The sequence below is a fragment of the Eucalyptus grandis genome, chromosome 7 (assembly GCF_016545825.1).
Source record: "Eucalyptus grandis isolate ANBG69807.140 chromosome 7, ASM1654582v1, whole genome shotgun sequence".
Taxonomy (NCBI): Eukaryota; Viridiplantae; Streptophyta; class Magnoliopsida; order Myrtales; family Myrtaceae; genus Eucalyptus; species Eucalyptus grandis.
Window position 1 is genome coordinate 35,302,219 of NC_052618.1, and position 27,956 is coordinate 35,330,174.

Below are 27,956 nucleotides of genomic sequence, written 5' to 3' on the forward strand. Positions count from 1 at the left end.
AAATTATTAAATTGATGCAATCAACTTTTAGTGCATTTATCCTTTTTTTAACTAATATACTTATGACAAATTTAAACGAAACTATTTTTTTGACCACTAAAAACCCCAAATTGGTGTATACCTTTGACAAATTTACCTCAACTGGTACATTTGTGATAAATTTATCCTATGTTAGTTTTCATTAAATTTTATTTTCAAATTATTAAATTAAATGACACATGATAGTTAACTAGTATACTAATTTAGGATTTTACGTTCCGTTTGTCACAGTTTACAATTTTTTGTGATTTTTTTATGGTATTAATCCAATTTAGCATATGGTATATTTGTCACAAATTTATCAGTTTTAGGCTTTTTGTAATCGAATAAATTAGTTTGGAGTAAATTTGTCATGAATGTACCAATTTATGGTTTTTTTTTTATAGTCAATCGAGGTAAATTTATCACGATATACCAGTTTAGGGTTTTTCATAATCAAAAAATTAATTTGGGATAAATTTGTAATAAATGTACCAATGTGAGATTTTCTAGGTATTAACCCTAAATATTTTACAAGCCGAGCCGGTACTACCCTAGATAGGCGATTCTCAAGAAGAAGCCGATTCTCTCTAACTCGGATCTCAACTCAGTCTCTCTCTCTCTCTCTCTCTGTAGCCGATTCCCGCCCGTTATAAAAAAAAAATGGCGAGTCACGCGTGCCTCGCCAAGATGCTGGCTAAAACCCACCTCCGCCTCCTCTCCCCGCCGGCCGGAGCTCCGATCGTCGCCCCTCCGGTCCCGTCTCCGATCCCTCGGCCCAGCCGCCGCCGCCCTCCGAACTTCTCCTTCTCCGCCTGCCCGCAGCTCAGGCCCTCTCCCCTCATGGCCTCCTCCTCCGCCGCCGCCGCTGAACCGTCTTCCGGCGACCGCGCCCTGGCCGTCGAGCCGGGCCCCGAGGAGGACGAGCTCGGCCGGCTCGCCGAGGTAGCCGGTCGGGCCGCGGACGCCGCCGGGGAGGTGATCCGGAAGTATTTCCGGAAGAAGTTCGAGATTCTCGATAAGGAGGACCTGAGTGAGTGTGATTTTTTGCTTTTTCGGGTGCCGCGGGAATTGCTCTCGTTCGGAAGCAGTGACTATCGTTGATTCCGGTTCCCGCTTTTCGGTGTAGGTCCGGTGACGATCGCCGATCAAGCGGCTGAAGAGGCCATGGTAGCGATTATACTGGGGAGCTTCCCTGCTCATGCAATGTATGTGAAAATGCCGCAGTGGAGTTTTGTTTCGCTTTCTTTTAATTATCGAATTTGCTTCGAAGTACAGGCGAAGATGTGTTTCGATTCGACTGTCGATGACTGGCGAAAATTATATGATTAGAATAGGAGTGAGGGGGTGAGATGTTAGTACCTTTGATCCGCCTAGTTGCAATTGCAGTTATGGAGAGGAGAAGGGATGGAGGTGCAAGGAGAGGTCTGCAGATTATGTCTGGGTTCTGGATCCTATAGATGGGACGAAGAGCTTTATAACTGGTATGTTTTGCCTCTTCGTGTTTCTGGTTTATTCTTCGTGACGCGCTGAGACCCAGCTTGAGCGACTCAAAACTCTTATTTGTTTCAGGAAAGCCTTTATTCGGTACTCTGATTGCTCTTCTTCACAAGGGTAAACCGGTGAGAACTAGGCAGAATTTAAGCGGTATCGCATATGTTGCTTCTCCCTGTCCGACATTGTCTTGCCATTAGAAAAATACAATTTTTTTGGGACGTAAAGCGAACGGCGCTTGCCTGAACTCGATGTGTAGGCCTATAGCAATACTATCTGTGTGTCTGATTGTGATGATTATGAATTCCTCAGATTCTTGGCATAATCGATCAACCAGTTCTAAAGGAAAGATGGGTTGGGATAACGGGAAAGAGAACTACACTAAATGGAGAAGAACTGTCGACACGTGCGTGCACAAAAATATCCCAGGCATATCTGTACGTTTTTGTGTACTGTTTATGTAACCGAATATGAGTTGGGCTTTGATTATGTGAAAGAAAGTTGACAAGCATCTGCAGATGAAACCTTTCAATTGACGCATCTATTATTTGTCTTCATGTTATGCTTTCTCAGATACACAACAAGTCCACATCTCTTTAAGAAAGATGCTGAAGAGGCATTTGCTCGTGTTAGAAGTAAGGTCAGTTTACGTAATCTTCTTTAGCTATTCTGTCTCATAATTTTAAGGCATACTTAGGCAGCTGACCATGAAAGGTTCTGTTTCCCTATATATATGAGGATACACAAACTCATGTGCTGATTGAAGAGAATCGATACTTCAGGGAAGTTCTGATTTCGCATTTTCCCTTTTTTTTAGTATTTCCCATTACTCTCTGCTCATAATTCTGCATTTCTTTTATTTGATGAATCTATGATATGGGAATGTCAATTTTAATATGTCAACTCTCTGCAGGTAAAAGTGCCATTATATGGCTGTGATTGCTATGCATATGCTCTTTTGGCTTCTGGCTTCGTGGATCTTGTCATTGAGTCTGGTCTAAAGGTACAGTGTGCAATTTTTCTAATGCATATGATGATTCACAAATATAGTATGTGAAGCTGAGCGAGGAAGTATCTGTGTCCCGATAGAGGACTTCAGTGATCATCCACTTCCTGGTTTTGTGCCTTCAGTAGTTTCATCTTTCATATCTCGCAAAATAAATAAGCTCTTAAAGAATTTTCAGACCTTCTGAGTAGTTAAATTTTTCTTTTCTACCAGCCATACGATTTTCTCGCTCTGATACCTGTGATTGAAGGAGCTGGGGGTATCATAACTGATTGGAAAGGCCACCAACTTTATTGGGAACCTTCACCGGATTCACATGCGCAAGGTACTATCACCATCTCCATCTGAAAGGTTCACCTTCATCTATTTGTGTCATGATTTATTCTGAGTTGCTGATGCAATTGATGGACCTTGGTTATAGGTGCATCTTGTGATGGTTTATGATTGTTTACATGTGCTTCATCTTTAAAGGACTTTCTTTCTTTTTATTTCAGCTTTTAATGTTGTGGCGGCAGGAGACAAAGAAGTTCACCAGCAAGCTCTTGATTTATTACAGTGGCAGTAAGATCTGGTTTCGTAACAATTGATTTACTATGGAACATGCAATTCTTTTGGATCTAATCCTTGTTATTCTGTTAATTTATTGCAAGAACCATTAGGACCTCATGGATGTCATTAACTGGTGTAGGTGTTAGCAGGTTAGTGAAAGGTGATTTAGAAAAACTGCATTGTGCCGATACCTGGGATTTACGTGCCATTGCCATAATGCTAAAAGATAGCTGTTGCAGTGAAAAATGAGTGGCGGGTGACTAGGCTGCAGCCTAAGTTCCTAAGCTTAAAAATCTATCAGTCTCACGCTGATATGGATGTTTAGTTACAATATTTTAAGGAAGTGTTGGAAACCGATAAGATAAATTCTAAGTTAAAACCTGAAGTAACATTGAGTTCTGGGTGACAAAAAAAGAGATAGCCCAAAATAGATGCCATGTTAGCACATCTTGTAGTAGTGTTGTTTCTTCTTGGCAAGCAGACTAAAGAGTCGGTATCAAAGATTAGATCATCTGAAACCTGTGGGAAGTATTCTGCTTTAGTGATTATATTTAGAGATGGGGTAAATTTCAGCCTCAATCACTAAGCTAACATGGTATTTGATGTCGTCACTAAACTTTGATTTCACTCACTATCGTGTGTTTACTCAATCGATACATTTTGGTCCACACTAAACAGGCCCTTAACTTTTTAGGTAGGGATGACTTGGTGTCTCGTTGAACTTTAAGTTAGCTCCTTTGATCAAAAAATTAAGTGGATTTCAGTCCAAGTGAATCAATTTAAAAAATATAAATAAAGTTGGCATTACAGTGATTAAATCAAAGTTTTGTCACATTGCAAATGATACTTGAGTTTAGTGGCCACTGATGGATCATAACTCTCCCAGGTTGCTGCAATTGGATTGGGCATTGAGAGATTTTCAATTTAGGAATTAGAGGTCACCCATTCAAATCCTATCAACTATGAGAAAACCGCTCTGGGTAATAGCCACTTGCATAAGCTAAAAGCTCGAGGTTAAAAGGTTTACATCACTTCCTGATATTTGATGGGTTTTCAATTAATCGGATCTTTACGTTCGTGCACTTGAATTATTAAAAAGAAGAAATCCTCTATGGTCGAGAAATACTTGAATGGATTGAATGCTATCATAGCTATTACACCATGTGAAGCAAGGGATGCATCGTTAAGTGATTTAGCCCATTCATAGTTGAGCCCATTCTAGACAAGAGAAAAAACCAAATGCTTCGCACAGAGAAAAGAAGGCTTTTGGCTACTGATCAATCTATCATCAAGGACAAAAAAAATTTCTCGGAGAATGTTATCCTGTCTTCTGCCAATCTTACCCTATCTAAAGCAATTACATCCACTGATCGTGTGAGATCATATAATCCACGATTGCAATGAATCCGATATATGTGAATTCGAGTCCAAGCAAGAATTTGTCGATGGAGATTGGAAGTAAAGAAAGGAAGGGTGAAACATTAAGAGGGACTTTAATGTATGTGCCCTCTTATCCACATGCCCACACATTACCAAATGAGTCCCTATATTAGCAGATGGACTATACCATAAAAACGCTAATGATTACACCATATAAAATATCGTAATAAAATTGACATTGATTGGATTACGAGACCTCAAGAAAGTGAAAAGATTTGCCACTTCAACAGCATGATTGAATGGAAATGTTTGCTCTTCTATAGTATCCCTACTATTTTAGTGCCTTTTCGACCGGATAAATGGTTATAAGTAATGAAGGCTAGTTTTTTCGACCAAAAATAAAAAAAATAAAAACCAGATATAGCAATTCAGGTCCACAGGAAGAACCACTAACTCACCCGCAACAATAGGAGAGTAGGAGAACCAAAAGGCAAGATTTTAATGGGAAAGACAGGCTAATTGAGGAGGTTAGAAACTATACATGTGAATGTGGATGCATCTCTCTCTAGCCTCTTACGCAAAAATTGTGGGTGATAAGAGAGGCCACACAAACAAAACAACCCTCACGAATAGAAACTGCTCCATCGATCAACAACGTCCATGAATTGCGTGCTCCCATCCTCGATGTAACCTACAGACATATACCTACCTATCAGCTCCTGCTTTTTCTCAGATTTTCTTCTTGAAATCCTCGGAAACAAGCTACGTCCCTCCTCCTTCGGTTCTGTCCCTTCTCTGTCTCAGATACGATCCGATATGGAAAATCAAGCGGACGAGGCGAGGATGTTCGACATGCGCGTGTTGAAGACCAACCTTCCAAATAAGTAAGAACTAACCGATTGATCACGTTATTCTTTGGCGTACGATGAGTTCAACCTAGCATTTTACCGGGACGAATGTCTCCGTTAACTGTTCCGGGCTTCTCTTTTCTTCTGCAGAAGAGGGTTGTCGAGGTATTACTCGGGAAAGTCAAGGTCGTTCGTATGCATGGCCGATGTGCAATGCCTCGAAGATCTCAAGAAACAAGAACGCCAGGACGTCAAGAAAAGGAAGTACTTGGAGAGGAAAGAAGCACCATTTCCTCCGTACCCATGTCGAAGTGCATCTAGCAGCACCCAATGCCTCAGTAGTTGCATCGGCGTGTAGATACCATAGGTTACTTGAGGCATCTCTCTCTCTCTCTCTCTCTCTCTCTCTCTCTTCTCTCTCTTTCTACTTGTTCATGCTGTGTACATAAACCAGATTTGAATGAATTGGTGACAAAGTTGGACCTGGACAGAAATTGGATCGAAAAAGATTTCCTTCAGAAAGTCCAGATTTTCATACCTCGTATCATATAGATCTTTATCAGAAGCTTAAAATCGATCGAATATTTTCGTGAGCTTTTCCCGTACTGAGTAAAGACTCTGTCCAATGAAATAAAGTGCAGTTGATGATATGGCTGAATTAAGAAAGCTGACCACAAAGCAAACTTCTGTCCATGTCAATCTGATGCGCACTTTCTTTTTCTGAGCTTTATGGGTGCACTCGAAAGTTCAAAGCATGCGCAATAGCACCTCCACAAACCGAGATTCCGAAAATGGACATGAAACTGCTAATTACACGAACAAAAAGGATCACAAGTAAAATGAGTGTCGAGCTTTGTTAATTCACGCATTACAAGTCGAGTTAGTTCTGCACGCCTGAGGTGCAAAAATGAGGGCTGACTTCTCACATCTAGATCAAGTACAGGGCTTGGCAATTGGCTACGTCTAACTCACGCCACTGACTACGGATTATATGGGACACCAACAACTATGAGCCAAAAGAATATTGTCTCAGTCAGTACAAAATTAGGATGCAAGAACTAGTGCAGCTTTCTCTTCTTGCTAGGGTCTGAGTCTCCACCGGAGATGAAAACAACGTCGTCGTCGTCGTCAAGATCCTGCACTTTGCTGTGGTTGTTAGCTTTAGCAGCAACTCTTGAAGTACCCAAGCCATCATTATTCGAAATCTCGGACAGCTTTCTTTTCTTTTCAGCAGGAGTTTCAATATCTGCAGGAACGATCTCTAGGTCTTCATTTGTTTCAACTTGCTCTGCATTTGTGATGTTCTTAGAGGTGCCAACGCCATTGTCAACATGGTTCTCATCTTTCTTTTCGACTGCAGGAGCTGGAGTCCAGCCAGAGAGAACCATTCCATCTGGTTCCTTCTCCTCATCAAACTCCTCCCTGTTATGATCCAAATGCATAAGTCATTAACAGTGTGAAACATGACATGTATACCCTCTAACTCAGCAATGCGATAACGAAACAAAGACTGCCTACTTTTGAAGTAATTATGGAACCAAATGACAAGAATGCAAATTTAAGTCATGCTCCATCAAAGTAGATAATACAATTTTAACTTCTTTCAAATTTTACACAAACTGCACCAATATCATGGAAAAACCAAGATGACCACTTCCTAATGAGGTGCTATCGTAGGAAAGTAAACTATCAGAGGGTTCAGAATGTCCAGAGAAGAAAAACGAAAGTCAAACCACCTGAGGTACTTAAAAAGTTGAAAGTAAGGATGTGTTACATCTTTAACAAAAATCCCACCACCACACATCACGATGTACAGAGAGAGAGAGAGACAGAGACAGACAGAGACAGAGACAGAGACAGAGACAGAGAGTGAGAGACCTATGTTTGATGCTAATATTACAAGTCAGCTCTTGTTGGAGATCCTCGACTGTAAGGAGAGTCCCACTTGTTACAGGAGACGGAAGCTCTGACAAAACCTGGATCAGAAAATTGAAGAAAATAAGAGTTTGCATCAATTGCATCCCCAACAAACACTCGAGAATCAGCTTGAAAAGCCAACATGAATCACCTTCTCAAGGTTGGCTGCATAATTTGTAACCATGTCTTCTTCAAGATCATCACCAACTTCATAAAGAAGGGCTGACCCGTGCATGATAAGAGGAAGGTTCATTCCAAGCTTCGCCTTCACAATTTTGTCAACGAATTCTCTCAAGGTTGATCGATGGGTGTTAATCTCCAGGGACAGCGGTGTCTATTACCAATCATCTCATGCATCAGCAGAAAACCATAGGACGTGCCAGTTAAAATTCCACCACTAGAATAAAAGCAAGTAAACTACCTCAGAACAGACATAGCAGGATTTGTTTGGTTCATATGGTTCCACTGGCATAAGCAACATCTTCTTTGAGGGATGCTCCAGACAATAAGTCATCCTGCACAGATCATGATCAAAGTTATAGTAGTTGCAAGGTCAGCTAATTAACTCATGAAACACATGCTTTTACATGCCATGACTGCTGCATGATAACAGAATAATAGTGTCTCTCGTAACTTATGCTATAGTTAACAAGCCACAACAATAAAATAACAGCATAAGCAACTTTCTCCTAACTGAGTTGCTAATAAATAAGTTCTTTGCTGCATACACCAAGTGTCTGCAACTAACAAAAGTAGACACTTCTCAATAAGCAGAGTGGAGGATCATCCCCAATGTCACACAGTATTTAACCTTTTAAGTTCCAACCCCTGATCATTTCTCATCATCGTCAACTATGCCCACATCACTATCGAAGTTTGCTCCTTCATATACTTTTCCCAATTCCCAATATTATTTTAGTTACGCTTGGCCAATTGGGTATGGACATAGACAGGCAGATTAGACAGACAGAAGTGGAAAATACTAACAGATAAAAAATTCCCAAGAACACATCTAGAGAATGTAAATCCTAATTTTCTTTCTCTGCTGAGCGAATGACAAAGCAGCACCAGATATGATCTTTTTAGGTACTCTCTAAATTTAACAATGGCTGATACAAACTATCACAGAGAGAGAGAGAGAGAGAGAGAGAGAGAGAGAGAGAGAGAGAGAGAGAGTTCTAATCCATACCTATAGCTTCTCGCATCCTTCTGCAGCACCTTGATTGCCTCAATCACAATCAATCCAGCTATAATAGCATTTGTGGTAGCAACAGCATGAACAATGTTCCCTGCTATACCTTTAGATTCAAAAAGGCTGTGCAGAGAGATACCAAAAGAAGAGGCCCGGATATTTGCAGCAGAAGTAACAAATTCCACAGCTAATTGATCATCTTTGTCAAAACTAAGGTTTCCAACCTCCTATAGTTAAGAGAAAACGCAAAAGCTGTCTTCAGAATGTGCAGAGCAAAATTGTCCATTAATCAAAGCATAATATCTAGATAAGCAAGAAACAAATTCTTACCTTCCCCCTTTTCCCAAAGAAAAGCTTCAGAGCCTCCAAAAAGATCTTTGAATTTTCCATAAGACTCCATATTTCTTGAGGATTTTTCATGCCCAAAGATGCCATGGCAGAGACTGAAGATGGGTTATCAGTTGCACTAGCACTATCCATATTTCCATTCTGCTTGATCAGTCTTTCAGGTAATACATCCTTACTATAAATCGGCCTCGGCTTACTGCGGTTTTTCCATGTCTCTTCATTGGCCAAGGCCACTTCAATATTATAACCAAATACATGGTCATATATTCTCCTTCCATATTCCTCAATGTCTTCATCTTTCCTACGCTCAAAAACATCCTCCGTATGGTCTGAAGTGCTAGCATTACCAGAACGCACGTTCAAATCATTATCTTGTGCTTTATCTCCAAACAACTTTGCAAACAGTAGGTCTTTCGCCCATACAATGCAGTGAACAAACTGCTCAAGAAGAAAACATAACAAGTGTAACGAATTAATTCAGGTCAAATAGAACAGATATGATTTATTAGATATAGTGTGATACAAGGGTTTCTCTCATATTCTAGGTAGATAGCCAATTAACAACAATAACCTTATACGGCCTTGAAATACACATTATTATGATGGAAATTGCATGAAAAACACATATCAATTAATTTCTCAAAACCCAGATGATAGTACATATTTCCATAAGAATTGTAATTCAAAACTTCCCACATAATATTGAGTAAATTATTTTAAATTGCAAAATAAACATATTCCAAATGCCTGAAACATCATCCGCGCAACAAATGATTCACCATGATTCCCACAAATAGCTCACATTACCCATATCACACTATATGTAGGAAGAGGTGAACAAGAAAAAGAAAAATAACGCAAGCAATGTATTAACCTAAGGAAGTACCTTCGAAGGCGTACTGGTGATTGTGCATACAGGGTACGATTTTGGGGCAGGTTTTGGCTGGCACTCATAGCACTCTGTTTTTCCCTTCAGGTGTACTGTCACCTGGTTATACATGCATGTTTAAGCAAAATTAGCCATAATTGCAAATTAACAGAATACGTTAAGTGACAGAGGATGCTAACAGAGGATAATTCAGAACTTTTATAATCACAAATGAATGGCAGGTCCCTTAAGCTTGCGCACCATAATTCCAAATGATTATCGACACATCACCAGCAAATACAACAAGCTTTTATATTATTCCAATCAAAGAATCATCGTTTACTCCTTTGAACAAACATTTTACTTTTAACCTTTTAAACTTTTTAGGTAATAATATTTTTACAAACCATACGTTCAACATTTTTATGGTTAACAATGCACTGACTGAGGAAACCAAATTTTTTGGTTTTGGTTTCCTCAGTCAGTCTCTTATCTCTGGACATGTTTATTCCCAGGCATTGATTGAGCAGTGAACAAAATTTAGGAAGGTCAAATAGATAATAAACACTAGTTTTTCCCAATAGCTAATAAATACTAGTTTTTCCAGATTAATTCATACATCAATTTCTCCAAATTATATAAACTATGCACTCTCTAAATGGACTCACTTCATATACAGATTAACCCTTCAAAATGAGCCAAGAATAAGACAACCAACTTGAACTGTGAAAGGGTCCTAGTGCTGGGACAGCACTTCAAGATCAAATGTAATACCAGAGGCTTCATTTGCCCCTTCAAAGCACTAATTATCATGCCATAATAACTTTACGACAACCATTATTAAAGTTCACAACAAAAGGCCATGTTCAGTTCAACAGCATTAAATGCTGCAGGATGACTAATTTCCACTAGGCCTTTGAATAAGGTATTTTATCTTGATATTATCAATGGACTGGTAATGAGACAATCTCTTTTCATCCAAGAGAACAGTTGACAATTCTTCGCATAGATCCCTACATCAAACATTATGGAGGGCGAGAGCTGGAAATCATACAGTAGTTTACAAAGAAAAGATATATCCAATAACAAACAGATAACACAACTGCAAATAGTTCATCAAAACAATAGAAAAGGTCATGCAAGATTGATACTGTGGCAGTAAGTCAGAGGAGCGCATGAAATGTCTTGTCACCTGTCCAAGAAACCCAGTAGTCCCACTCTCAACCAAGGGAACATCAGCTGCCAAGCATAACCGATTTACATGTCGCCGTGCATCCAAGTTGTCAAGTCCATTCAAGACAACACTAAATTGCTTAAAGAAGTCTACATTAAAGTCAGGATCCTTGACATTTGCATGGTAGGGCGTGATACTTATGTTGGGCCTAAATCTCAAGACAGCCTCCCGAGCAACCTGATTAGAAAACTATTAGGATACTACGCTACTAGAATCAGTCCAGGTACTATAGAAAATTGTTGATTCAAGCATGCGCTGTGACTGGAGATACCTTGGCCTTTGATTGTCCAACATGTTTCTGACGAAACAAAAATTGCCTGTTAAGATTGCTGACTTCTATCGTGTCCATGTCAATCTGCATGAATATCTCAACATTTACCATTCGGAACACTTCATGTGATAGAAACAGAGCTAATAACAAAACAGAAATTAGCCCCGGCCCTCCTTCCCCTTATCTCTTTTCTTTGAAAGCCACTTTTTATGAGAGCAAGGGGTTTGAGGCCCGAAGGTGTAGGTTACACACTTTTTAGAAGGAAGGAAATTAGGGAAGCTCTTAGAATCAGGAACCCATTTTCCATAAGACCATACTTTGCAGAGAAAACTTTAATTCAGGTGCTGTAACATATAACTACGCAAACTTTTAATAGAAGAAATAAGTCCCAAAACTCGCCTTTTCAATTTCAACAAGAAATTAAATATAATTACTCAAAGCTTTGATTCAGGTGCTGTAACATATTTTCACAACACTATGAATATGATGCAATACATGCAAGGGGTTCATCATGTGATGTACAACACAAGGCTTCCGAGCTTACATGGTTAAAATAAAAAATGAGGGAACACAAAGTTGCACATCCTTTGTAAAGTGCACATTGTCCAGCATGTGCATCATTTGTTGCGAAGGACAATTTTACAAACTAGCATGCATAAATGATGTTTCCAACAGCCCAACATACTCCACTGCGACACAAGCATCAAATTTTTTGTTCCCTTCAAGCCAAACATAGGGAGTAAAACCAACAAATCATGGGCAGTACCCAAGCCAACTAGATTTTTAACATCCACATACCCACTGAAGGCTCCAAATGGTTCTAAATCCCCCATGACACCAAGAAATACGGATATTGCTGAGATAACCACTGAATACTGCATGATCAGTTTATCAATGCTGTGTAGTGGAAATTCCAAGTCGGTGCCGTGGGCATCTCAGCTGGAGATGAATTCTGGGTAGCCCACTATATTTTGGCATTAATGCAACAGCCTACGTTGTCTTATCATGCAGTAGTAACACCCGCTTCAGAGTTTTTTTGCTTATTTAGTCATGTTGGTGTAACCAGAGGATCGCGGAGAGTGCCGGCGTTGTCCTTTCATTCGATGCCAAGCTTATTCAGGTCAGTCCAATGCCCTTTATGTTACTGGTTCTTCAGTTTCATGCATGACGCCTTAAAGTGCACCCACAACGGGAAAAGAGCAGGTACATACAGTAACATAAAGGTACCTGCTCTTTATCCGTTGTGGGTGCACTTTAAAGCGTCATGCATGAAACTGAAGAACCAGTAACATAAAGGGCATTGGACTGACCTGAATAAGCTTGGCATCGAATGAAAGGACAACGCCGGCACTCTCCGCGATCCTCTGGTTACACCAACATGACTAAATAAGCAAAAAAAACTCTGAAGCGGGTGTTACAGGTAACAATACATCACTGCATATTGTCCATGCTTCCCTATGTTGACATCTTTCCGCACACCAATAAAGATCTTAGTGAATAGCTTGCCGTACCCTTGTTGGCACGTAATACTCAATTTTAGTGCAACAAAACCCACATTTTAAGTATGAAAGCCCTTTTTTACCTAGGACGGTACTACTGAATTTTAGGGATTGTCCCATGTCATCAACCCGTTTATCTACCATCCACAGGAAATGGAGGCCGAGGGGTAAACATCCAACGAATTGGGTAACAAAATTGCTTATGCAGGAAACTGAACAAAATATGGTAAATTAGTCTTCTATAATAAGGATTCCACACTTCACATTGAATTTACCAACGCAAAGAGTAAAATGGTTCACCAAGACTGATGGGTGTTAGCCACCAGGGGGAGCCAAGGCATTGCGGAAGCGCCAATCAGCAACTACTATAGACTAAACCAACTAGTACAATTCCAAATTATCCAATCGAAGTTTGCACAGTAGAATCAACACCGGAGCATATAACAAAGAACCAACGCGGCGCACATGCGTAGAAAGGGAAAAAACAGTGGCATTCTTCCTCCACAGAGAAAACCACTACGCTTCCCCAAAACCAACCAAACCCCCCTTCAAAGCCCTAGCCGCACATATCGGCAGAATCGAAATTGACAGCACAGGAGCGCAAGATTCCCCGAAAATTCATATCACAAAGCCCAAAACCCTAGCTCGCTAGAACTGAGCCAATTACTGCCCAAGCAGCAAAAAAAATAAAAAATAAAATACAACAACAGCAGAAGAAGAATGCGAAGCCACTCACGATATGAATATCCGGGAAACCGGAGAGGGCGAGGGTCTTGAGCAGCTCGCAGCCAATACCGCCGGCTCCGACCATGAGCACCTTCGCGTCCTGCAACCAACCAACAAAAAAGAAAAGAAAAACCCTCACGAGATTCAAGCACCTTCCCAAGCCAGAACCAGCCGAAGCATAAGAAGAAGAAGAGAGAAGAAGAAGAGTGAAGAAGAAGAAGAAGAAACGGGGTCAACGGTCCCGGGAGTCTACCTTTATAGCGGAGAGCGGGGGAGGAGAATCCATGGGAGGAGGAGGAGGAGGAGGAGGAGGAGGGGGCGCGAGTCGGAAGAGGAGAAGGAGGAGAGGGCAGGCGTCGGAGAGTTTGAATTTTTGGCATATAAAAATGAAGGAGAGAGAGAAAAGGGCGAAGGAGAGAGCGAGAGGAGAGTAGCGATTCGAGCGAAAGAGCGAGAGTAGCGATTCGAGCGAGAAGAGAGAAAAGGGAATCTTGGAAGAGAGTGGGGAAGGGGTTGCGCTGGTGGTTCGTGCGTGTGGCCAAAAGTAAGTGTCTCTCGGGCGAGGGTGGGGAGCTGCGAGGGGCGGCTACGAAAATAAACGGAGGCGCCAAAAGGCAAAGGGCGGGGCCTCTATGGAAAGTGGGAAAGTGCAAAGGGCGTAGACAAAGGAGTTAAAAAAAGGGAACCAAAATCTCTCTCTCTCTCTCTCTCCCCCTCTCCATTCTTTTTAATTTTTTATTTCTTCTTTTACTGAAGGAGAAAATGAAAGCGTACTCCTCTTGCGTGTATGAATTGAATTTCATTGAATCGATGAGATAAGTGGGCACCGAACCTAGTCGCCGAGCGGGTCAAGCCTAGCATCTCATGCGTGGAAAACTAGTCCAGATCCAGGTATGATTAAAATATATATTGAATTTTTTTGTATAGAGTCGAATGCATTTGAGCAGCTTAAGATGTGCGGGACCAATTAAAGAAGGGAATCGTGATGTTTGGAATTTTTTATGTTCAGTAATGATATGTATTAGATATAAAGTTGAGTAACTCGGAATTTGGATGGCACGTATGAAATCTTGGGTTGGTCATTAATTTCGTGGCGAACAAAAAGTGTGAAGGATGATTTCCCAAGACCATAATCGTCTAGAATGTGATGCTTTAAAATTAAATTGATGGATGTTGATGTATCCGTTGATTGTGTAGAGTGATGGTGATTAACTTACCGCCTTAGTTTATTTTAATGGGCACCGATACGCTCCGAAAATATGTATAGGATACAAAATACTCTTCTAATTTATTAATATTTAGAATGGACACCGATTTGGTAACTTTGCAAAATATCTACCATCGAACCACATGATTTTGCCACTTGTAGCTTTTCTACTTGAACAACTCTTTTCATATTCAACCTAGTATTTTAATCCATGTGCTTTTTATTTGTGCCGTTGAATTTACCCCTAATATGACATTATTAATGACATCTCTTGATAAGTTTGAATTATTAAAAATCAAATAATGATTCTCATTCATGCATTTACTTGGGTGATCTTATGATCTCTCTAGTCGTTATCTTCATTTAACTACTTAAATTACACCACTTGTAACCATTTAATTTGTACACCTCTCTCATTTTCCATCGAATTTCATTACCCTTCATGTTATCGTAGCTTGTAACATTAGTTAATTCATGAGAAACCCAAGGTAAGATCTTTCCTATCTCACTTGTTAATGCTTGAAATGATTATAACTCAAATAATATTTCCTTATTCGTGTATTTCACTTGGCCAATGATCTCTCTCTCTCTCTCTCTCTCTCTCTCTCCAATCAAATTTCTTTATCTTTCCATCCAAAACCATGTCATTTGTCACTCAAATAATAACTCATGTGCTCTTAATTGGTGACATTTAACTTAGAACCCTAGTTAATATCAGTTGAACTTATTTTTTTTAAAAGTAAAGAAGGAAGAAAAATTCATTTCCCCTTATCCTTCTTAGAAGAACAACTTCATATTCTTATCTTCAAGTGTGATTTCTCTTTTTCCTTCCAAAATAATAAGCAAAGTTTTTCCTTAAATTTTAATCAAGCTCCAAAGTTTATTTAACTTGGTTGTTTGACTTTTAATCTCATCTTTCAAGTATTTATAAGGCAAAAATTTCATGAACTTCACTTTCTTTCATCAGGCTAGTTTTGTTGTTTCTTAAAGATAAAGAGTTGTTAACATTTGTTTTTTTTCTTTTTGCTTCGAAGGTGACAGGCTAAGTGAAAACTCTAGAAGCAGAATTAGATTGGCCTACTTTTTACTCTTAACGATTGTTTGATGGTTGTAGATTTTAATTTGACTTTCGATGTTAAGTGTGAGAAAATTTCAATGATTGTATGTTGAATTGTCGTATTTTTTTTTTTTAGGTAAAGGTAAGAATAGATTAGCTCGAACTAAAACTGTACAAAAGACTGGGACCAAACAATCACTCAAGGAGCATAAAAGTCAAAGAGTGAGAGGGCACCAGTGCAAAAGAAACAACAAAGGAAGAAAAGGCACAACCGCCAACAACAAGGAGGACAAAAAAAAAAAAAACACCAAAGCAGCGACCCTCCAAGACCGCATCAGCAAGCGGAACGAGAGAATGGTTGGAGCATAACAAATGCAGAGACACTCAGATAAGGCAAACAACACTAAGAAGAGGAAGCATCCTCGAAGATGGAAGGGTCAAACCCCCAGGATCTTTGGAGTCTTCTATTCCTTGCGTTGTCCGGCACATTGTGAAACAAGAGAGCTTTGTCTTTAACCACCCGGATGATGTGGTTTTTGATAGCCGAGATTACCAAGGCTTCACCCCGAAACATAATGTTGTTCCTTTTCTTCCAGATGAGATGGCAGATAGCAGCAAACAAAAACCGAGCAACACTATGGAAGAAATCCTTACTCGAAAGGAACTTCTTCACCCAAAAGAGGTTGTCCAGCCAAGGCTTATTCTGCCAAGGGAGGTTACATCTAGTGGCCCAAAAGAAAACAATCGTCGCAAAGGCATGGCAATCAAAAAACAAGTGATCAACCGAATCCGGAACCGTATTGCAGAAGGCACAAAGGCCGTGATCAATTATTCCATAAGAAAGAAGAGCCGCCTGAGTGGGTAAACAATTTTTCATTATAAGCCAAAGATGAAATTGAAGAATTTCTACATGCCAAATTGTTGTATTCATTTGACTAAAATTGATTAATTTCTACATGCCAAATTTGTGATTATTCGATGTCCATAAGATTCAGTAGTATAAAAATTAAGATAAGTACACTAAAAGTATCAAAAGTTCCGTATCAGGCTCACTTTAGTGCTAAAAGTTTTTTTTTTCTGGATCACTTAAGTGCCATTAAAAAAAAAAAAAACTTAAGTACTAACTCGGATTTGTGTCGCCATAAATTTTACGTGGCCATTTTTTAATTTCTTCATCTGACATGACTCACCAACGTGCCCAATCAGCATATTCCCAAAATGACATCGTCTTTGTATTTTACCTCAAAATATGAACCCTAAATTGCAAGTTACAAGGAAATTCCCCAATTAAAAAACCTAAATCGACTACAACCCCAGATTGAAACCCTAGTCGATTTGCTGGCAATTTAGATGGACAACTCGATGGACCGATGCAGATTCCCAACTCTGAAATTCTTTAGTTGTCTCATCCCATAACTTCTACGTCGTTCGATTTCCTTCATCTACAAATGGTGCCTTACGTTCCGGTTTCTAAAGCTTCATCTTGCATCACATAATGAATTAACAGCTGAATCTTGTAATTGGAGAGCGGGAGCATGACGAGCAACCCAAATTCGTTCCAACGAAGCAATGAGCCGAATATTTCCGTCCGAGCCCGACCCCTAATTTTTCTTTCCAGCCAATTGAGTGAGTGAGAGAGGACGACAAACCTAACTGAGTGAGAGTGATGGAGACGGTATGCGAGCGAGTGAGCAACAGCTAGCAAGTAACGACAAGCCATTAATGGCGACGGAGTGAGAGGGCGTCGGTGCATGAATTGAGCGAAAGACGTCATTTTACACGACCCAACCTCGTTGGATTGTGCAACGACGTTTTATTTGTCCATGTGGATTGGTTTTTTTTAGAAAATGTCGCCTCGGATAAAACTGTTAATAATACAAGCCACGTAATTCCTTTTTTCTTTTTTTGTTCGAAATTTCTTGTCGGAGATATTTAAGTGATCTTTTTTTCTTTGGTTTAATACTTAAGTGAGATGACAAAAACTATTGGTATTAAAGTGAGCGCCGTATGAAACTCTTGAAATTTCTAATATTGACAATTCTTGTATACTTATATATGTCTATAGAAAGTAGTAATGATGAAACAAAAACTAAAAGTGGTATTTTTGTAATTTGATTAAGTTACCGATATAATAGCTCGGCAACACTGATTATTCATGTCGTTGATCATTTGAGTTGTCAAGGTTTACATTGTCGATTTATGAGTATCAATTCCTAAGTTACCAATGAACTATCTATGGCTTTTGAATAAATGATGATGGCTTAGCATGGAAAGAGTGAGGATGTATATGTTAGTGTACATGACAATTATTGAAATGGTCATGACAGTTGTTACATTGTTATGAAATATATGTGAATGATGTCACATGATTAAAACCTTTGCCATTGCCTATTGGTCACAGAAGGAATTCCCTTGTACGGGTGTGTGGTAAGATTCTAGAATTAACAAAATTTTCTACCACATGAGATGGTTCCTTACAAGGTTGAAATGACATGAAATGCTATAATAACTTGACTTGCATAGCCATGGTATGATATGGCCTGTATTGTGAAATTCAAAATTTTCAGAATAATATTTATGTGAAATTGGGAACTTTCCGTGTCTAATAATAATTAGGATATAAAGCTAAGTATTAGTTAGCTTATAATTCGGGTTGACATGTAGAAATTTTTGTGAACCGTTAATCTTGCGAGGTATGGAAAACGCGGAGGAAAAATATCCTCGATTGTAATCGTCCCAAGTCCGATGTGTTGAATTTAAATCTGAAATATACTATTATCATCGAGTTTTAAGTTTACTAAATCGACACTTTCTAGCATTTGGTGTTATTTACCAATAATTTCGGTGGATTTAATATATCAAACTTATCTATAACAGATATTGATTTTCTCGTTCACATATGAATTTATATGTCCTTAATCTTAAATTTGGCCACAAATAGTTAATTTAAGTATTTCTAATGATGGCCCATTACTAATTTTACCAAAACAAAAGAGGTTGTCTTTGTATGTAAACTCTTTTAACCAAATTTTCGTCAACTTGTAGCACACCAAAGACAGGTAAGTCTAAAACTCTCTTAAACTTTCGATTTTTTTTTCCGTGAATCTCGTCATTCTCTTCGGTACTTTGGTCTCCTTTTATACTCCTCTACTTCCAATCATCCCATTGGACCATATCAACCCGTTGGACAAAAAGAGTAAAAAAGATTGAGTAACCATTTGAGAGATAAGATCTAAATTCCCGTAATTTAGTCGTCCATGTTTCCATAAGAAGAGTTCTTCAGTTTTATGGAGTAACTTGTTTTCAAGAATGATTGTCAATTGATCAAAGATGTTTTGCGTAAGGATTGATGCAAGACAATCTTTAAGATATATACATATATATATTTTATTTTTTTTATGCCCAGGATCCACCGAGCCTGCCGAGTTTACATTGGGCAGCCCACGGCCTGTAAAGTGTGCAGTGCTGCTTTTGGATCAAGCATCAATCACAGGAACATGCTTAACACGGGACCCCACCATGTGTGACCCTACTTAAGACGTGTTGCTTGATTGCGAGTTTCGACCTTGGACCTCTGCGGTGAAGTGCCCAAAGCCCAACCAACTCAGCTGCCCACCGGTGGGTAAGATTAATCAATATTTTCTAAGTTGGAAATCCATTAATTACATCACTTAACATAATGAGACTTACGTCTGAACATCTATGTTAGTATATAATTTTAGATTATGAGGTTCGGTCTTAGTAGACTCTAAAGATATTTTCACAATATCGATGAATTCCATATCCAATCTTTGTCGATATCCATATAATTGATTAGGTTATATTCCATGATGATATTATCTTCTTCCGTGAATTTTGAACAGCATTAGAAAGAGTCAATATCATTTCATGATCTAGACTTTTCTTGGCCGCTAGTGCTCAACCATCAACAAGTTGAATCTGAATAATCTTTCTCTTCAAGAACAATTCCTGTAAGAAGAGAATACTTAATTTTTTTTATTTTTTTTTTAAATTCACAATAATTTCGGAAGGTTTTTTGCCAGCTTCAAAATATGTTCGGAGGTTTTCTCAACAGTGACAACAGGGGAGGCACAGGCTAGTAAACATGGAATAGCAGGCGGCGACCGTGAGTGCTGGGCAATGTCACAACCGGAAGGAAAACCTGAAAAAATACTCAGCGAAGTCGCTTGATGATTGTGGTAGCGTTGGGCTAGGAGTTGACAGAACAGTACTAAAAGCTCTCAAGACATCTCGGAGGCGGGCTAGAAAAGCACACCGCGTTGTGGTGGTGCCGGCAACTAATCACAACAACGGATGCAGGCGGCGTTGTGGTGGCGCCGGCAATGAATCACAACAACGGCGTGAGGGCACGGAGGGTGTGGGTAGGAAGCGCGGCTAGTAGCAACTACGGAGAGAGTTTCCTTCTCTCTTGAATGTGAATGTGGATTCTGAGCTCCTTTCCTACCCTGTGCCTTTCTCTCTCTTATTGTGAACGCGGAAGAGCCTCCTAATTGTGAATTCCCCCCGCCAATTTTGTAGTGAAACACCTTCGTTTTTGCACTTGGAATTTGGGTTTTTCTTGAAATGTCACTTTTCCAAAACAGAACTAAAGAAATTATGTGATGTATTCAAGATAGGAAAATAAGATATCTCTTTCATTCCCTTTTCAATAATCGAAATTTTGAGTCGATATACTTTACTGTTCTCCAATTCAATTAAGGAAAATGCTTAGCTAACCGTACCGTTAGCTTGGAAAATAGACGGTCAATCCTCAACCACACAGTTCGGATGAGAGAGAGGGACAACGATGTCTTGCTTGGAAACTTTCAAGTGCTTGTGTTTGAGAAAGGAAATTTTTGTGGACATCATTTAATTGTCACACAGTGAGAACATGATGCTAGCACCTCTCTTTAATTAAAGAATGCAATCTTTCTTGATTTGACTTCCCTCATATGCAAAATTGAGGCCACTGTAGTAGATCGACTTGTATGGCCAAATTTTGTGTTCTTGTCACTTAGGCCAGGTAATCTAAGCTTAAGCTTCCCATCACTAGTCCAATCAAAATGCAATTTATATAGGTCTATTACTATACAATTAAAATGAAAATGCTCCTACTATGCAAAAAGAAATTAATAATATCTTTTATTATGGGTTGGGTCATTAAAATTTAGGCATCAATAGTTCCTCCATCTGTCGCCGTCTCATTTCCCCATAATCACCTCCGTGATTCCAGCGAGACTGGCCAGCAACCAGCAGTTGCAGATTTCCCAGTGTCTTCCTAGTAGCCTTGCCGACATCTCCAACGAAGCCCAGCGCTAACATATTTTCACCGCCGGTTTTCTCGCGTGTTCAACGAGCTTGATTGCCCTTTGTTGCGCTCCCTCTTTGTCGGCGTTCTTCAAGTCGGCAGCCGCTTTTGCCTCCCCCTTTGTTGCGCTCCCCCTTTGATTGCTCTTTGATCCTCATGGTTATATCCTAGGTCAAATCCTAATTTAAGGTAAGGGCAAAATTTGTAGTTTATGCGGGTATTTAGTTCTATTATGTAGTTAAATTCCATATTATTAGATGATAAAACCTTAGTTTTATTTACTATGTTTTAATTATCTCGCTGCATTTGTTAAGATGTGTTAGGGTGTCGGACCTCTGAACCTAAAGGTACAACCCCTAGCATTGTCACTTGTGTGATTTTTACCATGCTTGATTAAATAAACTTTGATTGCTTTGGAATAATGTCGTTGAATATTACTGATGAACTTTGGTTTAAACATATATTTCAATACATATTAAAGTTTATTAATCATCATCATGCATAACACAAGTCATATGTTAATTGCATGTTTAGAACTTAGGTGCATCCATGATCTACGTTTAGGATAATGCATATCAGAATTCATATAGATCTAGGATAACTTATAATTCTCCTCAATCAAATAAAAACCAAATAAAAGATGTCATCTAGGTCATAGAGATTGCACCTAGAAATTGAATTGCTTAGCCTCATAATATGCATGTCTCATGCTGCACGTCATCTAGTAAGTCACATAAATTAATGTTAGTGTCTTGATGAAAATTTCATCGTGTAGATGGGATTAACTAATGATTGCATCTCATAAATTATCCGAATTGTATTAAATTAAATCTTAAATAAAATAAAATATTTCAAAAATAATTAACACTGCATCATTATGTCATCATCTTTTTGATAAAAAGTCATATATATAAGGAAAAAAAACGCAAAGATAATCGATCTTTCACATAGTTGAATAATAAGTTAAATTCATGATTAATCCTACCTTATGTCATTAAAACTGCATATAGGTTGCTTTCAATTTAATTATAACATTACATACATGTCAAATTGTGAATTCATGTTAGTCCATCAATGCATATTAATTTGAAATCATAGTCATAGTGTTTGAATTAAATCATGGTCACGTCAAATTGAACTACTCATAGTATAGAACATTAATATATTTCAATGTGACATTTTTTTAACGGACCTTTTTATATTTTTTTTCATTTGAAATCCGCAGATAAAGGGGGCTCTAAGGCCTGAGAAGAACAATGATCTAAGTGTTAACACACAATTGAAATTGTACGCAGAGTAGATTCGAAAATGTCTAATGCTATCCATGATGGCTTGGTAATTAAACTTGTCTTCAAACCATCACATTGGCACTGGATTGACAAATAGAGAAGTCACAAGCTCTTTAAACACGGTTCCAGCACGAGTGTAGTGATCTTTTTCATCTTGATACGACAATTCCATGGCTCGTGTAAGATTGAGAACTCTCACGAGGAGTGGCATGGGGATGACGATCGGACGGTGCAGCTCTTCATTGATATCCTTCCATCCATCAACCACTTGTTTACAGAGTTCATCTTTAGCCTCTTCCTCCGTAACACTATATTGTTTCATGAAACACTCCACTAAAGATGCCACATGACCTCTCTCTTGCTCAAACTGTAATCAAATTTCTTATAGAAATTAATTCTTTTTTCCTGTTGATAAAATCTATGGACAAATTTCTATCAATTCATGTTTGTTCACTGGGATAGGTTTAACATACTTTGTGTCCAGCAAAGGGATTAACATTTCTTGTCACATGCAGATGATTTTTAGTTGATGATAAATTGAAATCAATCTATGGCAATTGGGTGTTCATGGTACATCTAGCTACTTTGAACATGCTATCACGAATTTAACCTTGTAAGTTTGCCGAGTTCCATTTGGTGTCGCTCTTGCAATAAGTTGAAATCGAGCTTAGCCAAGGAGAGCAGGACTTCATCCTGCAAAGGCTCCTCCTAATAGAGTGGAATGTAATGCCTCGCCTCGACCCTTGGCAGTTCTTTGTGGATTGGCTGGTTTTGGGCAATGCCTTTTCAAGATTAGGGCTTGCTTTTCTTTTATCAATTGATTCAAGATGAGTTATAGTAAAAGCCAGTGCATCGTCCAAAATAACGTTGCCATGAAACCTGATATGGCAAGCTTCAAATAGACTTAGTAGCCCTTGCATGTCCGTGATAAGTGATTGGCTAAATCCCCCTTCATTATGCTTGAATTCGTTAAAGATTTCTGTATAGCCAAACAAAATGAGGGAAAAGATGCTATCAAGAGATGCTATGAAAAACATCATGTTCAATATCTAGATCAATTGGTAACGATGGAAAAATGATATACTAAACCAAGGAAAAAGAAGAAAGGACTTTTCACCTTTCAAAGTGAGAAAATTTTCAAAAACTCCAGATATGAGAATTGTAAAGAGCGAAAGGTTGACAAATAAACAAATATATCAAATCTAAATTAAACATGCTAGCAATATTTTTTGTTGCTAATCAATCAAATGGACTATAAACTAGTGTATGTAATAGAATGTTGCCAACCAATTGATCATTGAGAATCAAAGCAATACGTACCACTGGAAATACCATAGCCTTGTTGCCGCAATAGTCGAAAGAGAAGAGCAACCGTTTGGAGGTCGTTGTCAATATCATCACCGTGAAATTCGAAATAGCTTTGGTGGATTTGTTCTAGTTGTTGCTCTATCTCAATTTCAAAATGGTAGGCAATTCCTAAGCGTTGGATTTGATCAAATCAAGTTCAACTTCAGGGAAGGCTTATCTGTAGCACCCGTCAACAACATCTTCCTCACTTCTCCTTTCAATCTCTCAATTTGTTCCTTTATTGTGCCATGAGAGCTCTATAATAAATATAAAACTGAAGATTTATTATTATAAAAAAAAAAAATTACAGGAAGACGACATAAATTTGTTAAGTTGTTCGTGCATGCCACAAGGCTCATATAGAAATTTCGAATTGTGAAAGGACCAACACATGCATGGAGTTTCCAATCAATCGAAACTCCTTCTTTTTCTTAAGAGATAATAAAACAAATAGTCTTTAAATTTTGGCACGATATGTAATATGGTTCATAAACTTTTAATTTATTCAATGTGGTTCTTGAACTTTAATTCAATATGTAATATGGTCTCTGGACCTTTAGTATATGTTCACTTTAGTTCTTGAGCTATATGAAAATGTCAATGTAATCCTTGAACTTGAATTAGTGAAAGGACTACATTGAAAATCTTCATATAATTTAGAAACTAAATTGAATATGCACCAAAAGTTCAAGGACCACATGGGATAAATTAAAAATTTAGAGATCATTTGTGATATTTTTCCTTTTCTTAATGCAATGTTGTTGGGATCGTGCCCATTAATCCAAGATAATTACTTTCTATACTCTTAGATTTCAGAAAACATAACGACCAACAAATTTTCAGGCAGTAATCTAAGAAGAAGCATGCCTTGAATGCTGCCATTGAGCTGGAGTCGGAAGCATATTTGAGAAAGTAATCCCCTCCCCCATATGCTTGGATGAAAATTTGCCGACCTTCGTTTGGCGACAGGGCTCCTTTCTTGGGCAGGAGAAGAAGATGGGATTGCTGAAATCTGTAAAGCCATTTCTTTCTCTGTGTTTTCCAGAGTTAGTTGTCTGAACAAACGTAGATGAAATTACAATGGAAGGAAGAGGCTTTTCTGCGCGCAGGGATACCTTCTTGATCGTGGGAACAGGGACAGATCTCTAAGAATCTGACCTGGCGATCGTACGGAGTCTCGGAGGTAACGCAAGTTGGTGATCGCGATGGGGCATGTGGAATTATTTCAGAACTTGTACTATTTCCTACTATATTTCCCACTATATTTCCCACATGTGTTACGTGCTTTTATTAATATTTGAAGAAGAGCTGGCTCTTGGCCCTACGCCTTCACAGGTCTCGTAAGTCTCCAGTAGCGTTGATTTGAGTGACATGGTTTTTAAAACACAATCTCTTGAGTGCCATGTTTGAAAAAAAAAAAAGAGTTCATTTAGATATCAAAACTTTTTGAGAAATGTTCAGCTCATGTGCTAAATTTCCAATGTTACATGACATTAATGTGGAAAAATTATCCAAAAGTTTTAAACTTATTGTATCTTTTATCAATTTAGTTTTAATTTTTTTAATTTTATCAATTAAATACTAAATATTTTCACATTTTGCCAATTAAATTCATTTGGTCCATTTTAGCATGAAACCACTAATAAGGACGCCAACCATCCCATGTGGTGAGGCCGACTTGCCCCACCATGGTAATTTTTACCCAAGGAAGGTGAGGTTGACCATAGGCTTTAGCAACCGAGCGATTGTTTAAAGGATAATCAGTGTCCATGTCAACAATTGGTAAATTTGAAAACGTTTAAAATTGAATTAGCAAAAATACAAAGACTTTTTAGACAATTTTCCTTGCACTAATGTTGAATGTCTTTAAAAAATTATAGCGCTTAAGTAATTGATTGAAACTTATGATACTCAAGTAGGTATCACATGAAAGTTTTAGTACTTATGATATTCTTGCCCCATTGATAGAGCATCATAGCAAACAATTTCAATAAGCAGAAGAAAAAAAAATGTCATGCTTGTGAGACGTCTTTCCAAGAAGAGAAAAAAAAAACTTGAGATTCCTTTAACGAGGACACGAAACACCAAGAAGACATCAAATGCCTACATCTACGGGGAGAATGTACAGATCTAATTTCCTTTGTGAAAGTAAATCAAAAGCACACAATGTGAAACTTTTGAGTTGACCCAAGGCCAAAATCTTTGGTGCTCTTTAGACGGAAATGAGTTTCTAGTTCACTTTTTTTTTTTTTTTGGGTAAAAGAATTTCTAGTTCATTAATTTAGCAAATGAAGTTGCTTTTTTTTTCCTTTTAAGCTATTTTAATCCTAAAAATTTAGATCGACATTGGTTATATGATCACCGAATTCATGTCATATCTCATTATGATTTAGTTGTCTCTATCCTCGCATAACATGTCTATCACGCGCGTGAGATGGAGAATCACCATGAGAGGCAATATCACAACAATTTTTTTATTTTTTTGTCGGTTCTACTCTACTCTTATTCTAATTTTCACTCTCAAACTTTTGTCATGACTTCTTGCAAGGCGTGGGAGTCAAAACCCACACTTGAAACTAATTCGTCGCCACCCCCAAACCCCCTTGAGAATGTGGATATTCGAACCCCCCATCTCTCCCTTCTATGTTGGAAGGGTGGCCACTGGGATTTGCCCCAGTGGTTGCAATACCACAACAGTGGCCAATCAATATAGATAAGCCTCGTAGATCTACTTTTACTCGCCAACAATTTTGCTTGTAAAATTCGGCTTCCTCTTCTACTCACGTGACATTGATATAACCCATGTAACGTTGCTTGGCCAAGGCTGAATGTCCTCTCTTTTGCTCAAAGTGCAAACACAGAGATAGAAGTTCCATAATAATAATAATAATAATAATAATAATAATAATAATAATAATAAGATTGGCTCAATATCTACTAGAGGTGAGCAATTCTATGTTCTATATAGATTCCACTCAGTATCTACCTATTGCAACATCCTTATTTTTGGAACTAAGAACTTACCCTTTATACATGGAACCTGGAACTTATCTTGTTTCAAGTTCCAGGTTCCAAGTTCCAAGTTCTAGGTTACAGGTTCTATGAATGGTTCTAAGATCTATTCGAGTTCCATCTATATTATTAATTAAATAATTGTAATGAATTATCACTAATCACAATTTATATTTAGATGCATGAAGAATATAAAACACTAATAAAGTAAAAGTCTTAGTCATAAAATTTAAACTTAGACTAGTCGTTTCAGATTATATACCTACCATCGAACGCCATGGAGTACCGCAAGATCACTACGAAGACATGGATAAAAAAGAAGAAGAAAAAAACCAAAAAAATTTGTTTAAGACTCCGAATTCCACCTACCTAAAGCTTGAAACATACTTATTAAAACAAGTTCCTTAATTTTTGGAACCTACAATCGGATAGGTTTCTATCAGTCTGATTCTTCAGTTCTAGATTCTATTTTGGAATTATGCTCACTTCTAATTTGGGAAAAGTGACAAAAAAGTCCTAAACCTTTTGTTTTTGTGCCGATCTAGTCCTAAACCTTTTTTTGGTGCCGATTTAATCCTAAACATTTTTTACGTTGTGCCAATTCAGTCCTTTCCGGCCAATTTTGGCCGCAATTTGCTGATTGGATGTAGGCCGGCTGACGTGGTTTGATCGGCACTGACGTGGACCACTTTTAATAATATTTTAATATCTTTTTTTTTCTTTTTTTCTTTTTGTCTTCTCATCTTCTTCCTCTAACCGGTCGCCAGACCTCAGCGACTGGCTAGAGGCAACGGTCGGCGAGGTCGAGGTCGACCTCGCTGGCCACCTCGCCAGTGGCCGCGAGGGTGGCCTTGCGCTGGGCGGCGAGGCTCGCCCTCGTCGGATCCGGCGAGGTCGAGCCTTGCTGGCCATGAGCGAGGCTTAACCCCGCAGATTCGGGAGGGTGAGCCTCGCCGCCCGAAGTGAGGCCACCCTCGAGGCTGGGCGCGAGGCTCGACCTTGCCGAATCTGGCGAGGTCGAGCCTCGCCCATGGCTTGCGAGGGCGAGCCCGCCAGCTCGGCGCGTGGAGCATGGGGAGGAGAGTGAAGGCGACGGTGGTGAAGCTCGGTAAAGGAGACAATGCGGAGCACAAGCTGAAGTCCACGGTGACGCTTGGCAGCAGTGACGACGACGAGGAAGCGAATGAAGACTTGAGCCTAAAAATCGTCGAGAAGGCACTCTCGGCGCGCACCGCGGCTCGCCTCCACGCCGCCGGGCGTCAACATGTCGGAGGAGGACGACGATAGGCCTCGGTTTCGTAAGACCTCGAGGACCGAATCCGGCTACCTCCTTGCGCCGAGCTGTCGAGGCTCACCACCTAGGCCTCGAGGGTGGCCTTGCCGCCT

At 39.0% G+C, this 27,956-nt stretch overlaps 3 protein-coding genes across 3 annotated transcripts; 2 read left to right on the top strand and 1 right to left on the bottom strand.

Annotated features, from left to right (window-relative positions):
* The first annotated feature begins 605 nt into the window (after positions 1–605).
* Positions 606–3,303, top strand: LOC104453354 (bifunctional phosphatase IMPL2, chloroplastic). Its single transcript, XM_010067882.3, has 10 exons — positions 606–1,051; positions 1,148–1,226; positions 1,408–1,502; positions 1,591–1,640; positions 1,825–1,949; positions 2,086–2,152; positions 2,426–2,515; positions 2,732–2,843; positions 3,013–3,079; positions 3,207–3,303. Exons 1-10 carry the CDS (start codon positions 682–684, stop codon positions 3,211–3,213), a joined length of 1,062 nt encoding a protein of 353 aa, XP_010066184.2. The 5' UTR covers positions 606–681; the 3' UTR covers positions 3,214–3,303.
* A 1,624-nt stretch (positions 3,304–4,927) lies between these two features.
* On the top strand, positions 4,928–5,813 carry LOC120295683. The gene is made up of 2 exons (XM_039317022.1): positions 4,928–5,331; positions 5,446–5,813. The coding sequence occupies exons 1-2, from the start codon at positions 5,264–5,266 to the stop codon at positions 5,651–5,653; spliced, it is 276 nt and encodes a 91-aa protein (XP_039172956.1). The 5' UTR covers positions 4,928–5,263; the 3' UTR covers positions 5,654–5,813.
* A 276-nt stretch (positions 5,814–6,089) lies between these two features.
* LOC104453355 (SUMO-activating enzyme subunit 2) lies at positions 6,090–13,728 on the bottom strand. The gene is made up of 11 exons (XM_010067884.3): positions 13,604–13,728; positions 13,361–13,450; positions 11,126–11,209; positions 10,813–11,031; positions 9,639–9,740; positions 8,735–9,190; positions 8,402–8,631; positions 7,634–7,727; positions 7,364–7,546; positions 7,174–7,271; positions 6,090–6,717 (listed from the first exon to the last, which is right to left on the bottom strand). Exons 1-11 carry the CDS (start codon positions 13,634–13,636, stop codon positions 6,354–6,356), a joined length of 1,953 nt encoding a protein of 650 aa, XP_010066186.1. The 5' UTR covers positions 13,637–13,728; the 3' UTR covers positions 6,090–6,353.
* Between the last annotated feature and the right edge of the window lie 14,228 nt (positions 13,729–27,956).